Source organism: Salvelinus sp. IW2-2015, linkage group LG31 (assembly GCF_002910315.2).
Source record: "Salvelinus sp. IW2-2015 linkage group LG31, ASM291031v2, whole genome shotgun sequence".
In the NCBI taxonomy this organism is placed as follows: domain Eukaryota; kingdom Metazoa; phylum Chordata; class Actinopteri; order Salmoniformes; family Salmonidae; genus Salvelinus; species Salvelinus sp. IW2-2015.
In genome coordinates this window covers 1415515-1436968 of record NC_036870.1, presented here as the reverse complement: position 1 = coordinate 1436968, position 21454 = coordinate 1415515, and the positions used below count along the sequence as shown (strand labels likewise).

Genomic DNA, 21454 nt, shown 5'->3' with positions numbered 1-21454 from the left:
AAGTGCATTTTAAACCTTTATTTCAAAATGTATCTCCCAAAACTTACAAAACAGTAAGAAAATATAAACACAATATTCACAATACAATTCAAATTAATTGCATTAAGGGTTTGAATTTCAACTGTGGAAATTAGTTGAAGTGATACTTACAGATTACTATGTTGAAAGAGCAACTAGGCCTACTAAATATTGATTGAGCAATTACAGATCAAGCCCTAATATCCATTCAATTGTTGTTTACATTTGAGTGCTCAGTACATATCTGGACTAAAATGAATTAAAAAGGCACAAAGTGTTTTACAAACCTTTTCTCCAATATGTGTGGAGAATGTATAGCAATGTCTGTACAGCATCATCACCATCTCATAGAATAAAAACAGTCCAGTTTACATGATATGCTGAAATATTCCCCATCATAATCATCCTCGTACCATAATACCTCATGGAATTATTTGTTCATATGTCATTGTTTTTCCCTTGTAAAAATCTATTATAAAATCCTTATGTACATTAAAAAGAGACAGTAAAACAATAGACATTATTCCAGAAAAAAACTAGACGTTTCTGTAATAAATATAAAACCTGTAATATTTCCTAGGCGTGAATATGTTGGCTCACACTGAGTCGATGGTACAGGGTACTACCAGAAGGGGGAAGTGACCAACACATTATAGCACTACTCAATAGGGTTGAACTGACTGTGCATAGTAAAGATATGCATGGAATAACCTCACTATGGTCATAAGAACAGTGCCAAGGTAACCAAAGCAGCCTATGGTGAGAGGAAAAGGAAAGAGCAACAAAAATGACATATTTGTGAACCAAAATAGGGTGATAATCCAATGTTAATCCTGGTACTAACATGGAGATTTAAAAGAGTTGAAACAATAAGACTGCTCAAAAAAAAAACGACTTTGCAAACCTTGACAGCTTAAAAGCCTTGAACTACAATGTGAATAATGGTGAGAAGAGTCCCATACAAAAATCAAACCACCGATGGATGGCTTAGTGTCCCACATATGTACTCTATGAAAGTTAACCATACCATGGATGGATAGATTACGTTTGTAAACCAAAGTACCACTGGATCCGTACATGGATCTCAATGTGTGTGCCCAACACAGTGTAGGAAAGTGAATGAGTGAGGTTAAGCAGATGCAGGTGTTATCACCTTCACCTCTTAGCAGTCCTGCCTGCTGTAACAGGGTTCACATCCCCCTGCCTGCGGTAACTAACAGGGTTCACAGCCAAGCAGATGAGTTGAGTAAAGATAAGGATTCATTAGCGGTGAAGTGAGAGGAGTGCTAGTCAGATAGTGGCTTTTTTCCAGAGAGCATGTTGCATTCCTGGAGCTCCAAAAACAGACAACCAGTGGAGAAGACGAAACAGGATATAGACTATGTTCAGTGTAGGAAGTATTGCTTGATAGCAGTTCAAAATGTACCAGGTATAAATGACTGCTGGTAAGGGAAGTAAGAGTTTTAGTACATGTGATGATCCAACACTTCTCCTTATTAAAGCTTAGAATAATTTATTTGAGAAGATAAATCTGTGAATACACAGGTAAAATACAGAGAATCAGTAGACAGGCAGCATTGTACAGAAACATAGAATTGTTCTTAAAAACAAAAGCTCATAGTTGGTCCCAAAAAGGAGATAGAGGTTCAGATTAAAAGTGGCCACTAAAGGATAGCAGGTGAATCCCATCAGGCTTACACATTAGTGGCCTAAAATGCTCATTTACAAGACATAGAAAACCTTAAAACTCAAACAATACAGAATAAACTGTCCTTATTTGTTTTATAAAAAATGTAACAAAATTAGTAGGAGGTTTGAGGAACAACGTTCATTCTCATGGTGGGTAYACCGGGCAGGGGATGCTCCAGCTCACGTCCAATGTGTGTGTGTCTGTGTGTATTATTAGTGTAGGTGTGTGTATTATAGGGTGATGACGGTGCCATCCTCTTCCACCCCTCCCCGGGGCAGGGCCAGGCTGTGTCGAGGGTCCGTCCTCATGGTGCTGAGGATTTTGTGCAGGCTGCTGTTGCTCTCCCGGAGGGCTGGGTTGCTGCTGTGGTGCTGGGTTTGGTGATGCTGGGGGGTCTGTAACTGGGGGTGCTGGAGGTTCAGGTCCCTGTGCAGCATGTAGCTGAGGCTGCCGTGGTGGGAAAGGCCATTGAGGCTGGGCTGGGAGTGGGAGGAGGGCTGGGAGTGAAAGGAGGAGGTGGAAACCACAGAGAGGGGTCGGATCGGGGGGTTGGTGGGTTCCACGGGGGCCTGGGGAGGGGCTTGGGTATGGGAGCGTGACGTTCTTGAAGCCACGGACACCATTGATGCGCTGGAGCGCCTCGACGGCCGCTTGAGGCTGCTCTCGATGACGATGTCTGACTCCTCATCGCTTTCCAGCTCGTCGGGGTAGCCGTGGGCACCGGTCGCCATTGCTGCGGTGGACAGGCTGGGGTAGCCGGTGGAACCGCTGCTGTCTGACGACTGACCGGAGCTGCCGGATATCCGGCTGGCTCGCACCACATTGTTCCGCTGGTTGACCGGCTTCACTGTGACAATCAGGTTGTGACTGTTGGCGATCATCATGTCCGTTACCTGGTCTAGCGTCTTCCCAGTCACCTCAATGCCGTTGACCTCCAGGACCTCGTCATTGACGGCCAGCAGGCCCGTGCTCTCAGCCAGGCCCCCAGGCACCATGCGGGAGATAAAAATCCCAGGCACCTTCTCCAGGCCATGGGGCGTCACCCGTACGCTTGTCCCATCCCGGATGTAGAACCCCAGGGGTTTGTCAGAACCATGGCGGTAGAGACGAACGCGGCGGTGGGACTCCGGCAAGATGTCCACATCGATGATGGAGGAGACTGGCCGGAAGTCCTGCGGCATGCCAATGCGGATGTGAGGTCGCTTCCTGTTGACGTCGTTCCGCAGGGCCACCACAGCCTTCTTCTTTCGGGTCAGAGAGTGAGTCCCATAGCTGCTGTAGTCGACCTCCTCTGAAACACAACAGGAGAAATAGAACTGGTTAGAACCTTTTCTGAAACCCAGAACAGAACTGCTAAGAACTGAAACACAGAAAATATAGAACCCCTTAAGGCCTCTGGAAGACAGGAGAAAACAACTGCTCAGAACTATGTCTGAAACACGGAACAGAACTACTTAGAACAGCTTAGCTCTCAGGAACACTTCACTTGAAGCATATGAGCCTCAAATGGTGAGCAGATGTTTTCCTTAGAAAGAACACAATACATAAAGGTTTCATTTGTAGCAAGAAATGTACGCAGCGCTCATTACCATACACGTCAACAGGTCTTAGTCCAAACTCCTCTAACTCTACCCCTGGGTAAAGCAAGCATAAACCCTTCATGTTTTTAAAATGGACAAATGACCAAAACACACATAAAACTGCAAGATGACAACATGAACACAGATGAACTTTATTCCAGACTTGGGACATCAACACAACAGAATAGTGAAGCTGCCAATACATTCCAGATTGCAGTCCTAGAGTCATTAATAAAACGCTGAGGGCAGAGCAGAGCTGACAGTGTGGGGGTGTGTGTGTGGGGCGTTCCTGTCTGTGCTGACAGAGCTGTCCCACTTTACTGGTACTGCTTAGACAGCTGCTGTTGGGGAGGCCCTGCCTGCCAAGCCAAACCATGGCCAAAATGGGACCAGAGTCACAGCGTACTGACTGTTTACCAGTCCCACTCTAAAGAAACACCCACACAAGGAGTTGAGGACAATGGTAAGTTTATCATTAAAACTCTTCAGCTTGTTTACTGTGAAAGCCTTTCCCTCCACTTCAGAACAAAGCTTTAACTGGGCTGAACTTGTGGCAGACCCTGTTGCACTCTGGGCCATAGAGAAAGTCTGACGAGTGCTGTGCTGGTCTGGTGTAGCTCTGCAGTCAGTGGGGTGGAACAACAGAGCCACAGGAAAAACAGTTGTAATCAAACCAAACACCAGGATGGGATTACAGTTGGAATACCGATCATTCTGATCTTCAGTTGTACACGACTCGCTGTCTGCAAGCAAGGGCAACGAAGTGTGTTCACGCAAAACCATTTTCACAGTTCAAAAAAGATATAAAAACATTTCAACCAACCCAATATGTCTAGGCTTAGGCGGTATACTGAAACACAGGATGGCTTTTCAATACCGTCAAAACTACTTATTTGAAGTTGTTCAATACATTTGAATATTTATAGCAACTTTTTAAGTTAATACCTACAGTCAACTTTTGCAATACGTTAGGAGACAAAGCAGATTGTCTTTTTCATTCCACCCCTCACATTATGAACAGCTGAACCAGTCATGTGTTTGTTTGTAAATAGCACAACGTGAGAAAGCAGGAGCTGGTGAGTCCATAGCGTTGTATGTCTATAGTGAGTCTCTGTTGTGCAGCGCACATGAGGTGATGAAGTTACACCTGTATGCAATTCACTACTACATTTTTGCCATCAGATATCTTACGTCTTTCTGCCATGTTTGAGAAGTCAAAAAGCTCTGGATGAGTTCCGTACAGGTGCCATTTTTTCCCTGTGCTTCCTACTAGCGTTTTTTTCATTCTCCTCCTTTCTCCCCTCTGCTCCTTGTACACAAAATGCTCTTCCTTCAGAAAAGCATTCATCACAACTTTGTTCATTTGCACAATTTCTCTCGTTCACTTCCGATTGTAAAATGTAAACACTCACTGAAAATGACATTAGGTAGCTACTATCTATCCAACTTGACAATGACAGGAAGAGAAATAAAGAGAGACATGGAGAGACAGAGAATGCCAGAAACAGAGATACAGTATGATAGTAAGAGGACTGCTCAGGCATAATAAACTCATCCTGTGACCTTCCTCTCAGGACATGTCTGTACTGCTAGCTGTGTTGATCCAGATCCAAGGAGGAAGTTTGTCCGGACAGTGTGAAGCACAGTGCTGCAGGAACAGGAACTAGAGGTGCATCCACCACTTCCATGGCAATGGGCCACGAGTCATAGTCCCTACTGGGGTGGACACTTGCCTGGGTGAATGTGTTTGACGTTATAGCATATGCAAGTGGGATAACCATATGGTTACATGGTATAGATGTGTTCCCTCTGCTGGAAAAGTGTGTTACTTCCTATGCTAAAGTATTTTTGGGGGCCAATTCTCTGTGCTAATAGTTTCAGTGGGAGTATTTTGTGCACCACTGTACTGAACCTTACCTCCCAGGCCGACTAATGACTTTCTGCATCTCCTCCCCACTAATGACGGAATCTAATGACAGGACMCAACACACTGTTTTAATAACACTGTTCTGAAAGCAAACTGCTGCACTCCTTGCTACAGATACAGATGGCCACAGCTAGGTTTGCAAAGGGTTGGTAACTTTCCGGTAAATTTCCAGAATTTCCCCGGWAATTTTCCATGGGAAGTTAAGCCCGGGAATTTGGGGAATTTTGCTTAAATTCACCAAAAAAGTTAGCTAATAACAGTGAACATTTTYTGTGGGATACATATAAGGCAACTCTAGGTATTGTGTCATTTTGGTTAAACTATCCCCAATTCAATGGAATTGCAACCCTCTGCATGCACAGTGCATTCTTCCATCACATGTACAGCTGATTCTCAAGATCTTGCACACTAATGAGATGCTATTGAGCCCACACTACTACACTGTCTGAGTCAAGGACTACATGCTTTCTGGTAAGTTTTGATTACAATACTGGGTGGGATGAATATATTTTATATGACATACATGATTTTTTGTTAACTAGTAAATAGTAGCCTACAGCAAAGTGTGTTTAAATCATTTCTAACTTGTTAATCTCTCTTGGGTAGGGGGCAGTATTTTCACGTCCGGATGAAAAGCGTGCCCAGAGTAAATTGCCTGCTACTCAGGCCCAGATGCTAGGATATGCATATTATTAGTAGATTTGGATAGAAAACACTGAAGTTTTTAAAACTGTTTGAATGATGTCTGTGAGTATAACAGAACTCATATGGCAGGCAAAAACATGAGAGAAAAATCCAACCAGGAAGTGGGAAATCTGAGGTTTGTAGTTTTTCAACTCTTGGCTTATCCAAGATACAGTGGAAATGGGGTCATATTGCACTTTCTAAGGCTTCCACTAGATGTCAACAGTCTTTATAACCTTGTTTGAGGCTTCTACTGTGAAGTGGGGGCGAATAAGAGGGGAATGAGTAAGGTCTCTCCTAGAGTGCCACGAGCTGACCATGCGCGTTCATTTGAGAGTTAGCTTGCGTTCCATTGCATTTCTGAAGACAAAGGAATTCTCCAGTTGGAACATTATTGAAGATTTAYGTTAAAAACATCCTAAAGATTGATTCTATACATCGTTTGACATGTTTCTACGGACTGTAACGGAACTTTTTGACTTTGTCTGCACCTAGTGATCGCGCATCATGAATTTTGATTACTGGGCTAAACGCGCTAACAAAAAGGATGTATGTGGACATAAATGATGGACTTCATCGAACAAAACAAACATTTATTGTGGAACTGGGATTCCTGGGAGTGCATTCTGATGAAGATCATCAAAGGTAAGTGAATATTTATAATGCTATTCTGACATCTGTTGACTACACAACATGGCGGATATCTCTTTGGGTTGTGTTGGTCTCTGAGCGCTGTACTCAGATTATTGCATGGTGTGCTTTCTCCGTAAACTTTTTTTGAAATCTGACACAGCGGTTGCATTAAGGAGAAGTGGATCTAAAATTCCATGCATAACAGTTGGATCTTTTAGCAATGTTTATTATGAGTATTTCTGTAAATTGATGTGGCTCTCTGCAAAATCACCGGATGTTTTGGAACTACTGAACATTACATTGGCGCGTTAACTCAGATTTTTGGATATAAATATGAACTTTACCGAACAAAATATACATGTATTGTGTAACATGAAGTCCTATGAGTGTCATCTGATGAAGATCATCAAAGGTTAGTGATTCATTTTATCTCTATTTCTGCTTTTTGTGACTCCTCTATTTGGCTGGGAAAATGGCTGTGTTTTTCTGTGACTTGGCTCTGACCTAACATAATCTTTCGGTGTGCTTTCGTCGTAAAGCCTTTTTGAAATCGGACACTGTGGCTGGATTTACAACAAGTGTATCTTTAAAATGGTGTGAAGTACTTGTATGTTTGAGGAATTTTAATTATGGGATTTCTGTTGTTTTGAATTTGGCGCCCTGCAGTTTCACTGGCTGTTGACGAGGTGAGACGCTACCGTCCCACATACCCTAGAGAGGTTAACAATTTCTGCTAGTAAGTTTTTGCTACCATGTGRGTTTTAGCTTGCTTGAGCCTGCTAACTGAGGAGTATTAATTCACCGGTTTCCATACATGTTTCATTTAAAAACTTTTTTTTATCTTACAAAGGAGTTTAATCAAATTTGCTTAACTATTTATCTGTACATGGAATTGTATATTTAAAAAAAAAACTCTTTTTTGTCTAATCTTTACAGGAAAATGCCACGGGTACTATCTGATGTGTGGAGACATTTCACTGTAGCTAATATAGAAGGAAAACCTGTGTACATTTGCAAATACTGTGCCAAATCATATGTGAAGAATGCAACAAAGATGCAGAATCATCTGGCCAAGTGCATAAAGTTCCCTCAGCACTTACAACAAGCAACCTCTGACAAAAGTCCCTCTACTTCTATTCAAGGTGAAAATGATGATTCAGACACCTTATCGATTGCAACAGCTCATGGTCCTCCTGGAATCAGAAGCTTTTTTTTAACTCAATGGAGGAACGTAGTCAGAGAATTGCTGATGAATGTCTTGCTCGAGCTATGTATGCAGCTGGTTCACTTCTGATGCTCACAGGCAATGTGTATTGGAAGRGATTTCTGAATGTTCTTCACCCAGCATACTCCCCTCCAACCAGACATGCTTTATCTACTCATTTGCTGGATGCAGAGTTCAAGTGAAGGTCAAGCAAATCATAGAGAAAGCAGACTGTACCCACTCTGATGGGTGGTCAAATGTTTGTGGACAAGGAATAATTAACTACATCTCCACCCCTCAACCCGTATTCTACAAGAGCACAGACACAAGGGACAACGGACACACCGGTCTCTACATTGCAGATGAGCTGAAAGCAGTCATCAATGACCTTGGACCAGAGAAGGTATTTGCACTGGTGACAGACAATGCTGCAAACATGAAGGCTGCTTGGTCTAAAGTGGAGGAGTCCTACCCTCACATCACACCCATTGGCTGTGCTGCTCATGCATTGAATGAACACCATGGCGCTGAAAACAATGCATACACTCTACAAGAGAGCCAAGGAAATGGTTAGGTATGTGAAGGGTCATCAAGTTATGGCAGCAATCTAACTTACCAAGCAAAGTGAGAAGAATAAGAGCAACAAATTGAAGCTGCCCAGCAGCACCCGTTGGGGTGGTGTTGTCATCATGTTTGACAGTCTCCTGGAGGGGAAGGAGTCTCTCCAAGAAATGGCCATATCACAGTCTACCGATATGGACAGCCCCATCAAGAGGATCCTCCTGGATGATGTATTTTGGGAGAGAGTGGTAAGCAGCCTGAAACTCCTGAAACCTATAGCAGTAGCCATTGCACGGATTGAGGGAGACAATGCCTTCCTGTCTGATGTTCAGATTCTGCTTGCAGATGTAAGAGAATAAATCCATACTGCCCTGCCCACTTCACTGTTGCTCCAAGCAGAGGAAACTGCAGTTCTGAAATACATTTAAAAAGTGTGAATTTCTGCCTGAAGCCCATACACGCCGCAGCATACATGTTGGACCCCAAGTATGCTGGCAAGAGCATCCTGTCTGGTGCAGAGATCAACAAGGCCTATGGTGTAAATACTACCGTGTCTCGCCACCTTGGCCTGGATGAGGGCAAAGTTCTTGGCAGTCTGGCAAAGTTTTTATTTTTTATTTCACCTTTATTTAACCAAGTAGGCCAGTTGAAAACAAGTTCTCATTTACAACTGCGACCTGRCCAAGATAAAGCAAAGCAGTGTGACAAAAACAACTGAGTTACACATAAACAAACATTCAACATATCTCATCAGCCACCTGGTGGGACTTTGTGGATCTGAGGCTCTTTCCCGTTTCCTCCATCATCCTCCAAATCCCACCACCAACAGCCACCTCAGAGCGCAACTGGTCCTTGTTTGGGAATACACACACCAAAGCTGACCAATACAAGAGTTGAAAAATTGGTGGCCATCCGGGCAAATTTGAGGCTTTTTGAGCCTGACAACAAGCCATCCTCAACAAGTTTGGAAAGTGACAGGGAAGATAAGGCCTCAGAGTCTGATGTTCAAGAGGTGGACATTGAGGAGGTCTAGGGAGAAGACATGGAAGCCTGAGAGGAAGACAACCAAAGCTTTAGTTAAATCATTTTACAGATGTATGTTGAAAATGTTTTTGGGAGATGCGATGGATCATTGGGGATCAGTCAATATTCCCTTTCTTTTGTTGTTCAGGGAAATCATCCCATGTGAAGCGTCAACTCATTTAATTCAAGTTCAATTCGTAACGAAATTGCTTTTTTAATTTCTATTGGAAGGATTTAATAATTTGCAATTATGTCTACTTAAGATTAGGTAAAAGGTTTATGTTTGTCTCCATATGATATGGTAAATATACCCAATGCAAAAAAACATCTACATTTAAATGATATTAATATGAATTTGCATATATCTCCATTAATACCCATATATTCCCATTAATTCCCACAGAAAGTTTCCACCTCTGAATATTCCCCAACATGTGCAACTCTAGCCACAGCTATAAAAGGTACAGAACCACAAGCCACAGAACCCAGTCTGGCCAGCTCTACTGTGGATTTTCATATAGAACCCACCCTGCCAGCTCCAGCTGCTGCCCTGCCCACCCTGTCAGAGAGAGGCTGGAAAATACCTGCAGACATCCTTTTCTGTTTCACTGCTGCTTTCAACTCTTGTTTTTAAGAATGCTTCCCAAAGCTTCTGAATATCATCAAAGTAGGGTGCCGAAATGATTCTTAGTTGTCGGCCGAGCCAGCAGGAAGTATAATTATTTAGATTGAAGCCAGACAGGCTTTTATTATGGGGAGGAATTTATGCCACAAGTGCAAGTCTGCTGATGGGAAACACATTGAGGCTGTACTGCTCCATCTCATTACCGAGGTGGACTGGTGTACCAACACTTCCCTCCACTGTCCCGCCTTTAGGCCCAAAACCCCAGGCACACCTTGTCCCAAAACCCCAGGCACGCGACACACTGATGAAACTGAACAACACATTCCCCCCACTGCATCCCAAAGTCCTTTCCAAACGAACAAAGTTGAGGGTCAAGAAAGAAACTCTGAACTATCTGAGAAACACAAGAGAGAGACAGCGAAAAGGGTGGCATCTCACCAAGATCCAGGCCACATGAACAGACTGCTGACTAGAATGGAAAGACAATTTATACAAACACAAATAATTGGATGGTAAGATGGAAGTACAATTAGCCCAGTAATGTAAGAGCTGCAGCCCTGTTGGATAAAAGAGAATGATCATCAGCGCATGATGATTATGTGGCTTCTAGAGCATCGGGGGGAAAAGGAATTTAGAAAAAGTCTGAATGCTTCCAGAGTCAATACCTTCAGCCTGATGTTGACTGACGCAGCACAAAACAAGACATGTAATAAAAGGTACTAATGCGGAGCCAAGGGAATACAGCTAAATAGTTTGGCATGGAACTGAAAACACTGACATGAACCAAATAAACTTTACCATCTTCCCCAAGAGAACTAATCTGAAAACTAACTAGGTGGCACCCGAAATGGCATCCCCATAGGCTCTGGTCAAAAGTAGTGTACCATTTAGGGAATAGGGTGCCATTTCAAATGCCTCACAGTGAATTCAGTTCGAAGGTACAACAACAATAAACAGCCTCAACCAAGCCATGTGATGCTGGCTAGTCACCTGACCTGGCTCTCCCATCCCAGTATGGGTCAGGGTTTAGGGATTAAAGGTGAAGTGCCTAAATTCCTTTGTTTGTAAGAGGGCCAAGAGGGCCTCCCACCCACAATCCGGTCAGACTGCCAGGCTGGCTCTGTAGGGTTTCACCAGTCAGGAATGTGGCGCTTGATGGATATATCTCTGGACAGGTTTAACTTAACTCAGTTTCTGTAGCTACTCTAGCCTTGCCTAGTCCTAATCCTGCATCCCCTTTAGGCTGGGCTAGGTCTGAAATGGCATCCTATTTCCTACATAGTACTCTCCTCCTTGTTAACTGGACCCGTGAAAAAGAGCCTCCTTTCAAGTCCAATAAAGGGTTTGATGATCAGTCATTAGGCCTCCCCATGGGCTTTGTTCTCAAACACCTTGTTGTACGTTTAGTGCTGAATGTATGTATTCGCCAGCAAGCGGAATGTGTTGGCCAGAAAGCTGAATGTAGCCTACTGGCCAGCACAGAGTACAACGATAAACACAAAGTAGAAAATAAAATGTTATATTTTGAGCCACTATTTCTGAGCCCATTTGTTCAGTTCAAATCTAAGAACAGTGCATATTGTTGTGATGTAGTGCTGTCGTGATAATAAGTTCACGTTGATGGGAAAACTAACATACATTAGTCTAGAGTAATCTGTCGGCTCTGTATAATGTTGCGGCAGGTAGCCTAGCGGTTAGAGCATTGGGCCAGTAACCGAAAGGTTGCTAGATCGAACCCCTGAGCTGACAAAAATCTGTCGTTCTGCCTCTGAACAAGGCAGTTAACCCACTGTTCCTAGGCCTTAATTGTAAATAAGAATTTGTTCTTAACTGACTTGCCTAGTTAAATAATGCCCAAAAAATGTAAATGTAAAAAATAAACTCTGCACAAAAAAGACCGGTTCCGATGACACAGACTGGTTTATAAATGGTAACATTCTACACCTCTGTGACAAACCACTCATAAGCCTGGCTTTACAGAACGTTAATAAGCAACATAAATCACATGTTGACTTGTTCCGTTGCATAATCTGTTTAGTAATTAGTCTGACGTGAGCCTAACGATCTGAGGGAACATTCAGGGTCTTAGTTGGTGTTTGTGATGGACGACAACACGTGGCATATTACACCTCCGTTACGCAACAGTTATGATGCAGAGATGTTTGGGAATCTCAGTACCTCTCTGTTCACCAGGTATACTGTAGGCATCTAGGATCCCCTCTGCTCACCGGGTGTCGCCTACGGGAACTAGACCCTGAATGTTCCTTCAGTTTGAATACATTACTAAACATAGACTCCTCAGAACCATGTTGGTCAGCGAGCAGTAGCCAGAGGAACAAACCAGCAGGTTTCTGCCAGGCTGGTGTGAGAGATCGGAGGTTGGAGGTCAGGGAGAGAGAGGGGTGAGAACATCCTCCCCCCAGGCCAGGCTTGGGTTAGCCACTGGGAGTGACCACTTGAAGAGATGTTAGTTTTTAGACGTGACCCTGCTACAGACCCCTGCTAGGCCTGAACAGCCAGCTCACTGATGAACACATGACCTCAAAGATCAAGAGCCTCCTCTAAAAACAGCATGGGTAACCAATACTCTGGGCCAACAAACTACTCTGGCTGTACTCTGGATTACGCAAACACCACTCACACAACACAGCTAGGCTATCCATCTTCCATAGAGACAATAAAAAGGGTCTTTCCTCCACCACCACAGGAACAAAGTGACTACCCACAGACTAAACAGTGACTAACTGCTCTTACTGCCAGTATAGACCAGGGGTGTCAAACTCATTCCATGGACCTAGACAACCAGGTGAGGGGAGTTCTTCAGTGACCTTAATTCAATCAATCAAGTGCWAGGGAGGAGCGACAACCCGACGTGGAATGAGTTTGACACGTGGTAAAGACCATAACCACCACAGAGAGGTGTATAGAAGGTATGCAGGGCACGGGACACAGCTGTCTTTTCCATTATGTCCCTGGCTGCCGTGGCTAGCCTGGCCCTGGCCAGAGAGTACTCGAGAAATTCCCCATCCACTCATCTCCACACCAGCCACCAGAGGTGTTGCTTCACCTGCAGGGAAAAGGGTCAGTTAGAGGTTCTAAAACCTGTGTGATCACGTCTGTCCGTCCAGCATCGGGGAGGTCTGAGATGCAGCAGGAAGACTGCTGCCAAGGCATCCCTTATTCCTTTAACACTAACATGGAAAAAGGGAATCACCTAGAATTTAAAATAAGCAAACATGTTTGCCACGGTAGCAGGGTCARGGGGGGAATGTTTAGGGGCCTAAGCACATACATAGTAGATGACAGCTAGAGTGGCCGGTGAGGGAGGAAGTTATTTCAGTTCCAGCTCCACCATAACCACAGAAATATCCTGTCGTCTCGCTCGTCACACACAAAGTTCAAAGAATCTGAGCAAGAACTATTGGTCTGACCCCTTCCAACCACTGCCCCTCCAGAACTGGGAGCAGAGCTAGAAGCTGGAGACAGGGAAGACAGAGGAAAGCCTCTGGAGATTTGACTTTACTCAAATACTCTCAAGAGACAGACGGGGCGAGGGAGGAGCTCGTGCTCCCTGAGAGTGCACAGTCAGCAGCACGGCCCTCCCCCTTCCTCCTCTCCCCCCTGCCTGTTACCACCAGACATCTGGGACCAGTTAGGGGGCTGCTGCTGAAGAGATCAGGGTGGAGAATAGGAATGGCAACACTACGAGGGAGGATTAGCCTTCTCTCCTCCTCTTTTTCAGACGCATCACATTTTTTAACACAGGTCATAGTTGCCGACTTGTCTAGTGGTTGGGGGGGGGGGTTAAATGATAAATGGTCTCCACCCAGAATAGTCAGAACACGTGTTGTCGGTTAATGTTGAGTATTTTCTTACCACTGTCCATAAGCTCCACAAGTATGGAAGGCGAGGCTTTTAGCAGTAAATTGGGAGTTCAGGGCCCATATTTGACATCTCAGAGTTTGCCATTTAGATCAAACTGAATAAGGGCTCATCCTAGATCTCAGGTGATCTGTGAATACAGGCTAATAGCATTGCATTTACAGCAGCAGCCAAACACAGCAGAATTTAGAAACAGAGGAGGTTGTGGGACAGATTTTGGCAGCTTATCGGAGCAGGGTGACTTAAATCACAGTGGCATGCTGGGAGTCAGGGCCACCTGTCTGTTTACAAACAACAGAGAGACTGGAAGGAGAGACAGGAGAGAGAGAGAAAACGCAGGAATACATCTCTCCTAATAGACATCTGAGTCTGGACCTCGCCAGGGAGGGAGTCCATCTGAGGGAGCGAGTCCAACTTTCCAAAAATGGGGAAAAAAGTGATTTCTAAAATCTTCCAAAATGGATGTCCAAAAATCTTCTTTGTAAAAAATGACATATTTAGAGCTCATGGCCATCTTAGTCCACTAGAGCGTGAGAGTGAGGGGAGACATGGTGCATTGGGGACAGATGTTATTTGAACCACAACAGCAGGAGACTGCTGCCGTTTCTAGCCTGCTACAATAGAGCTTTTAGCTTTAGGAATAGAGACAGCACTACAGAGCAGGAAGGGACAGACAGACACAGCACTATAGAGTAGGAGTCAGACAAAGCACACTGACAGAGGACAGCTAAATTAGCGAGAGCTTCAGACTCTTTAGTCCTTTAATAATGTTTAACCAGCTCCTGGATTGAAAGATTAGATTTCTATTCGATCTGGTTCACACTGTTCATTACGAGAGAGCATGTATGTGTCCTTAGTGGATACATTAGAAGTAATTTACACTGATCCAGGCTGAAGAGGAGTAACCTAATAAACTAGACTCACAGAGCTGTATTAGTCATAGACAGCCTCATTTAGACTGTAAATCAAGGGCATCATTGGATGTTCCAGTAATGATTTCAGAATGGTTTATTAGTTCAGTGGAGGGGGTGAGAGGGTGCGCCATTTGATTAAAGTGCCCAATAATGGARTTTCCTAAACTCCAAAGAGAAGTCTTTCCACCACTGTCCCAGTGAGACATCTACCTGGGCAGCCAGGGAGGGAAAGGAAGAGGGTCAACTGATAAACTCAGTGTGGGGGTCAATGAGGGTGTACCGATGATCCCATCCCTGCCTGGACACTAGATACAGCCTCTCCCTGGCTTGGTCTGGTCTGGCCTAGCCTGACCTCTCTCCACCCYCTCACCAGCCTGGCTGTCTCTGTCAGTGAGCAGAGCCAGACCTCCTAAACCTAACCTCCTCATAACCCTCTCTCTAATCTCCCCAGGTTCTGGGTAACAACTAACAGGTCCTGAGAAAAGTTAGGATAAGGACTGTACACCCACCGACAGACACCCCATCTCTCTCTATCCCCATCCAACATCTCCTCCTGACCCCACTTCTCCCCCTCATCAGAGAGGATCTGGGGAGTCGGACTACCATGCCACATGGTGCTCTATACCCAGTAGGGATGAATATTTTGCCCGAAAATCTACCATGTTTTAATACCGGGAATAATTAATGTATCCCGAGAGTCCCAGGAAATTTAAAGGGTTTAAAACCAAAATATGGTCACTATGCTAGGGTTCTCCCAAAATAAGGATTGGCTGTGCCACTATGTGAAGATTTCAGCGTAAATTAAACTGATGTTTAGTAATGATAGAGTAACTACCTTTGAACACCAATGACATTGCTGTGAATTGCCAAGCAGGCCTTATATCAGAGCTTTATCATGTTCCTCAATTAATTCAGCAGTCAGTTATCTCGACACAGAGAGCGCTCAGGGCGCACCCCGAGTAAGCCTATAGCGTTATAGAATCACACACACTTTGTCAAATTACCAAAGTTGCTAAACTTGCTAGAGAACCTACTTCAAATGAATGAGCCCATGAATAAACAGTGAGACGAAGGGTGAAAATCGTTTAAATAGCAAGCTGTCTTAACGGTGTCCAACTGCGTTTTAAAAATATTCATAACTACTCTCATACCGTTTGTTGATCACATGCATAGGTGAGAGACATGCTTTGATAATGCAACCTATGGATTACAGAATAAAGTTAGGAATTTTCATGCAAGACAGGAGTCATGATTTTGGGTTTCAGTGGCATTGGGACTGGATAGAAAAATAGCCTAGGTTCTAGGACAATAGCATTTTCCTTCATGTCTCTCTGAATTGTTAACAGTGGTTTATTGTGCATAGGCCGATCACATTTGGGACTGTCTGWAGAGTCACAATGACAGATCAGAGGCACACATTTGATTGGCTATACTGTAGGGGTTTCTTGTAGGGTTTTATTAGCTGCATTTGGGTCACGTGTGTAGTCGGCAGTGTCAATTAAGCGTGCGCTTTGAATTTATGGCGACTTTGTGGCTTCTACGCTACAACCTGTTTGGATAATGTGCCCTTTTATTGTTTTGCTAATCTGCTACTGCACATGTGTATTTTGGGGAATTGCATTAGTGTGACATAGGGGGGAAATATTTCCCGGGTCTTGTAATGTATTTGTTTCTGAAAATGTGGAGTGTTACCAGGACAGGATCCTGGTTACCGATGTTAATCCTAATACCCAGCCTGTCCAAGCACAACAATCCAGGTTGACATTCACATACCAGCTCTATCAATTTACACTGGCAAACACACACACGACTCACACTGGCAAACACAAACTCACGTACTAGTGAGAATTACACCAGCGGCCAAGTGGAGTCGGGACTTCACCGCAGCCTATTAACGTGTGGTTTTCATGTCAGGCACAGGGAGAAGTGAACTAGTACGTATCATTAAAACGGTAATAGGGGGGGTGGAACGGGAAAGAAGGGATTTGGATGGATAATTGCAGTCTAATGGTAGCAAAGCTTCATGTTTCATCCACCATTAAAGAAAGACAAAGCACACACACACAGAGAGACAGAGACTCACAGTAAGCTAATGCTGATTAGGGTTTAATTCAACCACAGTAAAACTGCTGTCACTATGATTACCTCTCAGAGAGAGGTGCATCTTATTCGGTGGTTGACAAGAATATGAAATTCAATTTACTGTCTGTAAATCACATCTCCATAACAACGTGAGATAATCTGATAATATCCTGCGTATGTTAAGTCCTACTGTGCAGAGCATATATTTCATTATGTTCCTTAGCCATAATACTGTTTCACATTGTGAAATTCCCCTGTTTACATTGTGTAAGACACAGATGCTGGTTCTGTCCACACGGGGCAGTGTCAGCCTCTCTCCTCCCCAGTTGAGGCTCACCGTCCCTGGGTGTTGTTGGGTAGCCGTTAGGCAGGCTGCATGCTGGGACAGGCCCGGGCTAGAACTACACCTGAAACAACAACAGGACTGGTCTGGATCTCTGCTGCTACACCTGAACCATCCACACCTTTGTACACAACCAGACTGCTTCCTGTGTGTTTCTGAAGTGTCAGGTTCTCCACTCCTGCCAGGCTCCACTGACTCTGTTTGCAGACGATGACACACACTAACGAGATCCTACCCTGCCCACATCTCAATTTCTCCAACAAAGCAAATACAACTATTTTTCTACAATGGGCTCCCTGAGATAATATCCAAAGAGTTTAGAGTAGTGGTCGTCACGGATCCACCTGTACCCGAATACCTAAGACCCAATTTTGGACCAGCGAAGGCCTCTACTTTAAAAGTCCGGACTGCTAACAACAGCGATAAGACAGGAACACAAACTGTACTCAATAAATGGAGGTATTATAATGTAGCATCAGAACTTCCCCAGATTGCTGAGCCAAACTTCTGTATGATCTGTATGATCAACTGAAGTGCTTCTAGCTGTCAGTCTCTATCATCTACAAATCTAAAGATTCATATTGTCTACAGGTCTAGTCTCCACTAGTCATCTGAGAAGAGTTGGAGCTCCTTTCAGTTCTGGGATGGCGGGAGGAGGAGAAATTGTTCTCTTCTAAAATATATATTTCTGCAATATGACTAAAGAGGTTGGGCATCATTGTTTTATTTCAAAAGTTCATGCGCAGGTCTGTCACCTGCCTGCATGTCCCAGCTCAGCCAGTCAGCAAATATATTTTTGTGATTGACAGCTCTCCTGATCCACTGCAGCCAATCCAACATTGAACAAGTGCCTCCCTGGTCCTTGTGGGGTGGGGGAGGTTAGAGTTAAGAGTGGGGGGGGGGGGGGTATGGCACAGCAGGCTGTCTCATTGTTTTACAGCACGATGACCTATATATGCCTCTCCACATTCTAAACTCAGCTTAATTGTTCCTTTACTTCCCCTTCAGCGGATTCAGCACACACATACACCCCCCCAACCACCACCCCCAAACACCAACCGTGGACTAGAAGCCCATACTACAGTCCGAAGAGTGTTGTTTTAGCCTGTTCATACTTAATCTATACATAACACCATTTGGAGATCAGCGAAACAAGGACAAACAGACAATCCGAATTTAACATGCTATCGCCAAGGTGATCCAGAATAAAGCAGATGAATAATTCCACCCTGTAGAACACACCCTGTAGAACACACACTGTAGAACACCCCATCTGACTGCAAGTCACAACTGAGCCTTTCTAGGAAAAACAGATATTTTACTTGTGCCCAATGAACCGCTGCATCAGGGCTAATCATGTTAGTTCACTGAGAGGGGGTGGAGGGGGAGAGGCTGTAGCGAGAGCCCCCCCCCCCCCCCCCAGCAGGGCTTGATCAGGCAAAGTGAATTTGGGACCATGCAGATATGTTTTTTCTCATTGCTTCATGGACTAAATCTGTCTCTTATACACATCTAGATGTGTATAAGAGACAGGTGTCTGCTGGAGGGGGTGGAGGGGGAGAGGCTGTAGCGAGAGCCCCCCCCCCCCCCCAGCAGGGCTTGATCAGGCAAAGTGAATTTGGGACCATGCAGATATGTTTTTTCTCATTGCTTCATGGACTAGATATTGACTGCCGCCAACATGTACACAGGGTGGCTGGTCTTGTGGATGAAGATGTGATGGCTTTCAGGTGACGGGATATGCGGATCCCTACATGCTAGGTATCGGGCAATACTGCAACAAATACATGTGGACGTCCCTAAATAATAAAATCGAAGCTTCCTAGAGCAATTCTGTTCTTCTAATTCCTTGTTTCATGGTCCATAGCATATTTCTGCTTCCCAGACAGACCAGTGTGTTGCTGAGTGTTTGGTGTTGTGAGTAGATGAGGAGGAGAGGCCCTCCTTAGTAATTATGTCCTCCAGAAATAAAAACGGTGGCAGAGGAGGCAGTGGCGATGTTTAGAACACAACAACTCTCCCCTGCACCGCTCCGTTGACTCTCGCACTACTTTTTCCTCACARCTCAAACCCATGAAAAAGGCAGTTAACCCACTGTTCCCCGGTAGGCCGCCATTGTAAATAAGAATTTGTTCTTAACTGACTTGCCTAGTTAAATAAAAGATTACATAMATTTATTTTTATATGTGTTAACTAGCTGCTGGGACTGTTAAAGGGCCAGGACACTGTAGCACATGTAGCTGTGCTGCCTGAGCGAGAGACCAGGCTGATTACGACTGCTACAGAACTCATCTCTGTTGCCCGGTCATCAAACACCACAGGATTCTACAGGGACAGAGATATTAATGTTTACAGCATTCCAGAATGCTTTAGAGAGAGACCATTTTTTTTGTGAAAGACAAGAAAAATGCTGAAAAAGTTAACCTTCATATAGTCTTACCACGATGTACGAGACAGTAAAACTAACAGAAATAGACTCCGTGGTTAAAAAAAATGTGAGAACTAGAATAAAGGACGTCATCTCAGCACAGCACTCGACAGGAGATGAGGCATGTCCGTGCCAATTTACAGTGAATGTAGCGAGACTTTAAAACAAGATAGAGAAGGAACTAGGTTAAGACTTTAAAACAAGATAGAGAAGGAACTAGGTTAAGACTTTAAAACAAGATAGAGAAGGAACTAGGTTAAGGGCACCATTATCCCCACACGAGCACGTACTTTTGTTCTCAGCTGTGACGGCACACACACACACACACACACACACACACACACACACACACACACACACACACACACACACACACACACACACACACACACACACACACACACACACACACACACACACACACACACACACACACACACACACACACACACACACACACACACACACACACACACACACACACACGGCCTCGTCCTACAGTAGATCAGTAATTAGAGGAACTAGAGAGAGCTGGTCTCTGGTTTGCATAGATACACTGCCTGCTCCCATCCTAACCTCTCCTCTGCTCAAACAGCCCACAGACAAAGTACACTAAACGCTTCTCTCCACAACCAGCACCCACAATGAACCTCTTCCAGGGTTCGCCCAGCACAGGGATAGTTCTCTCCTAAACCACATGTGACTGGGTCGGGTCCAGAATCCACTAAACACAGCCTGGCTGGGGCTTTAAACAACGATAGCCCTGCTCTAGGCTTAACCTCCCCTCCTTTACCCGGTCTAAAAACATACACTCACGGTTCAAGCTGCTGCAGGGTTGGAAGGAAGGTAGACAGTTGTATTTACAGAGCTGACAGCTGGCAGAAAGGGTTTGGTGGTGGTTGTTAAACTGTTAGTCTCTGGGAGAACTACAGCCATATTAATCACAACAGGTCGTATAGGCTAACATGTATTGGTACAGAAACAGTCTCAGATTATGTGGGAGAGAAACTCACACAGGAATCATGGCAGTGTGTCTGGAAACATAGGCTGTGGGAGCTGACACAGCGAGGCCTTTTCAAAGCAGGTCGTTAAATCAAACAAAGCAGGGAGAGAGAAAAACATCTCCAAGTTTGCCAAATACAACAGACGTTTAGAGTTTAATTAAAGTGAACACACTCCTCCCTCCATTCTAGTTTAGGGATCAGAGGGAGAGGATGGGAAGGAGTGTGTGTGTGTGTGATCTCAGGAGCAGACAGAGGAGAGAGGCGACCAGGAAGGAGGAATCCAAGGAGGGGGGATATTAATAAAAGGAAGGAGTGCAGATTCCTCTCACCAATCCTCCACACGTCTGCTCTCATCCCAACCATCCCTGCTCCCGTGAAACTCCTAAACAACAACAAGCAGGTGCTGTGTTGTTGTTGCCATGAACGTATAATGACTAACTCCACAAACAACCATTAAACTACAAAACACCAACAAACACCAAGACACAAACAGGGGAAATCAAAGTAAAGCAATGGGGGAAAAAACTTGCCTGGGTAAACTAAACCAAACTATTTGGCCCCTGTTGATGGGAAGAGCAGGGGTGGAGGAGGAGCTGGTGTGGCACGACTGAGACCCTAACAAGTGGGTTGACTTAGGGCCCATCTAAACTGTCGATAATGGTCCTGCTACAACAGAGCAGGCAGACAGAGAGGGCCTGTCCCAATCAGGCATGAAGCTACCCCTCCATGCTGCTCCTACCAGGTAGCTACAGTGCCATCACACTCCAACTACTGCTCTCTGTGAGGAGCACAGGAGAAAAACGACCCCTCTTCCACACACACAACCACTTTTAACTGCTCTGGCCATGCCACCTTA

General features: G+C 44.5%; 1 protein-coding gene across 1 annotated transcript in view; it reads right to left on the bottom strand.

Annotated features, from left to right (window-relative positions):
- Positions 1-3: 3 nt before the first annotated feature.
- The window catches only part of LOC111955927 (partitioning defective 6 homolog gamma), a 41599-nt gene continuing 20148 nt past the window's right edge, over positions 4-21454 (bottom strand). Inside the window, exon 3 of the mRNA XM_023976306.1 lies at positions 4-2999. Within this exon, the coding sequence (XP_023832074.1) occupies positions 1939-2999 (1061 nt within the window). The 3' untranslated portion in view covers positions 4-1938. The remainder of the gene's footprint in view (positions 3000-21454) is intronic.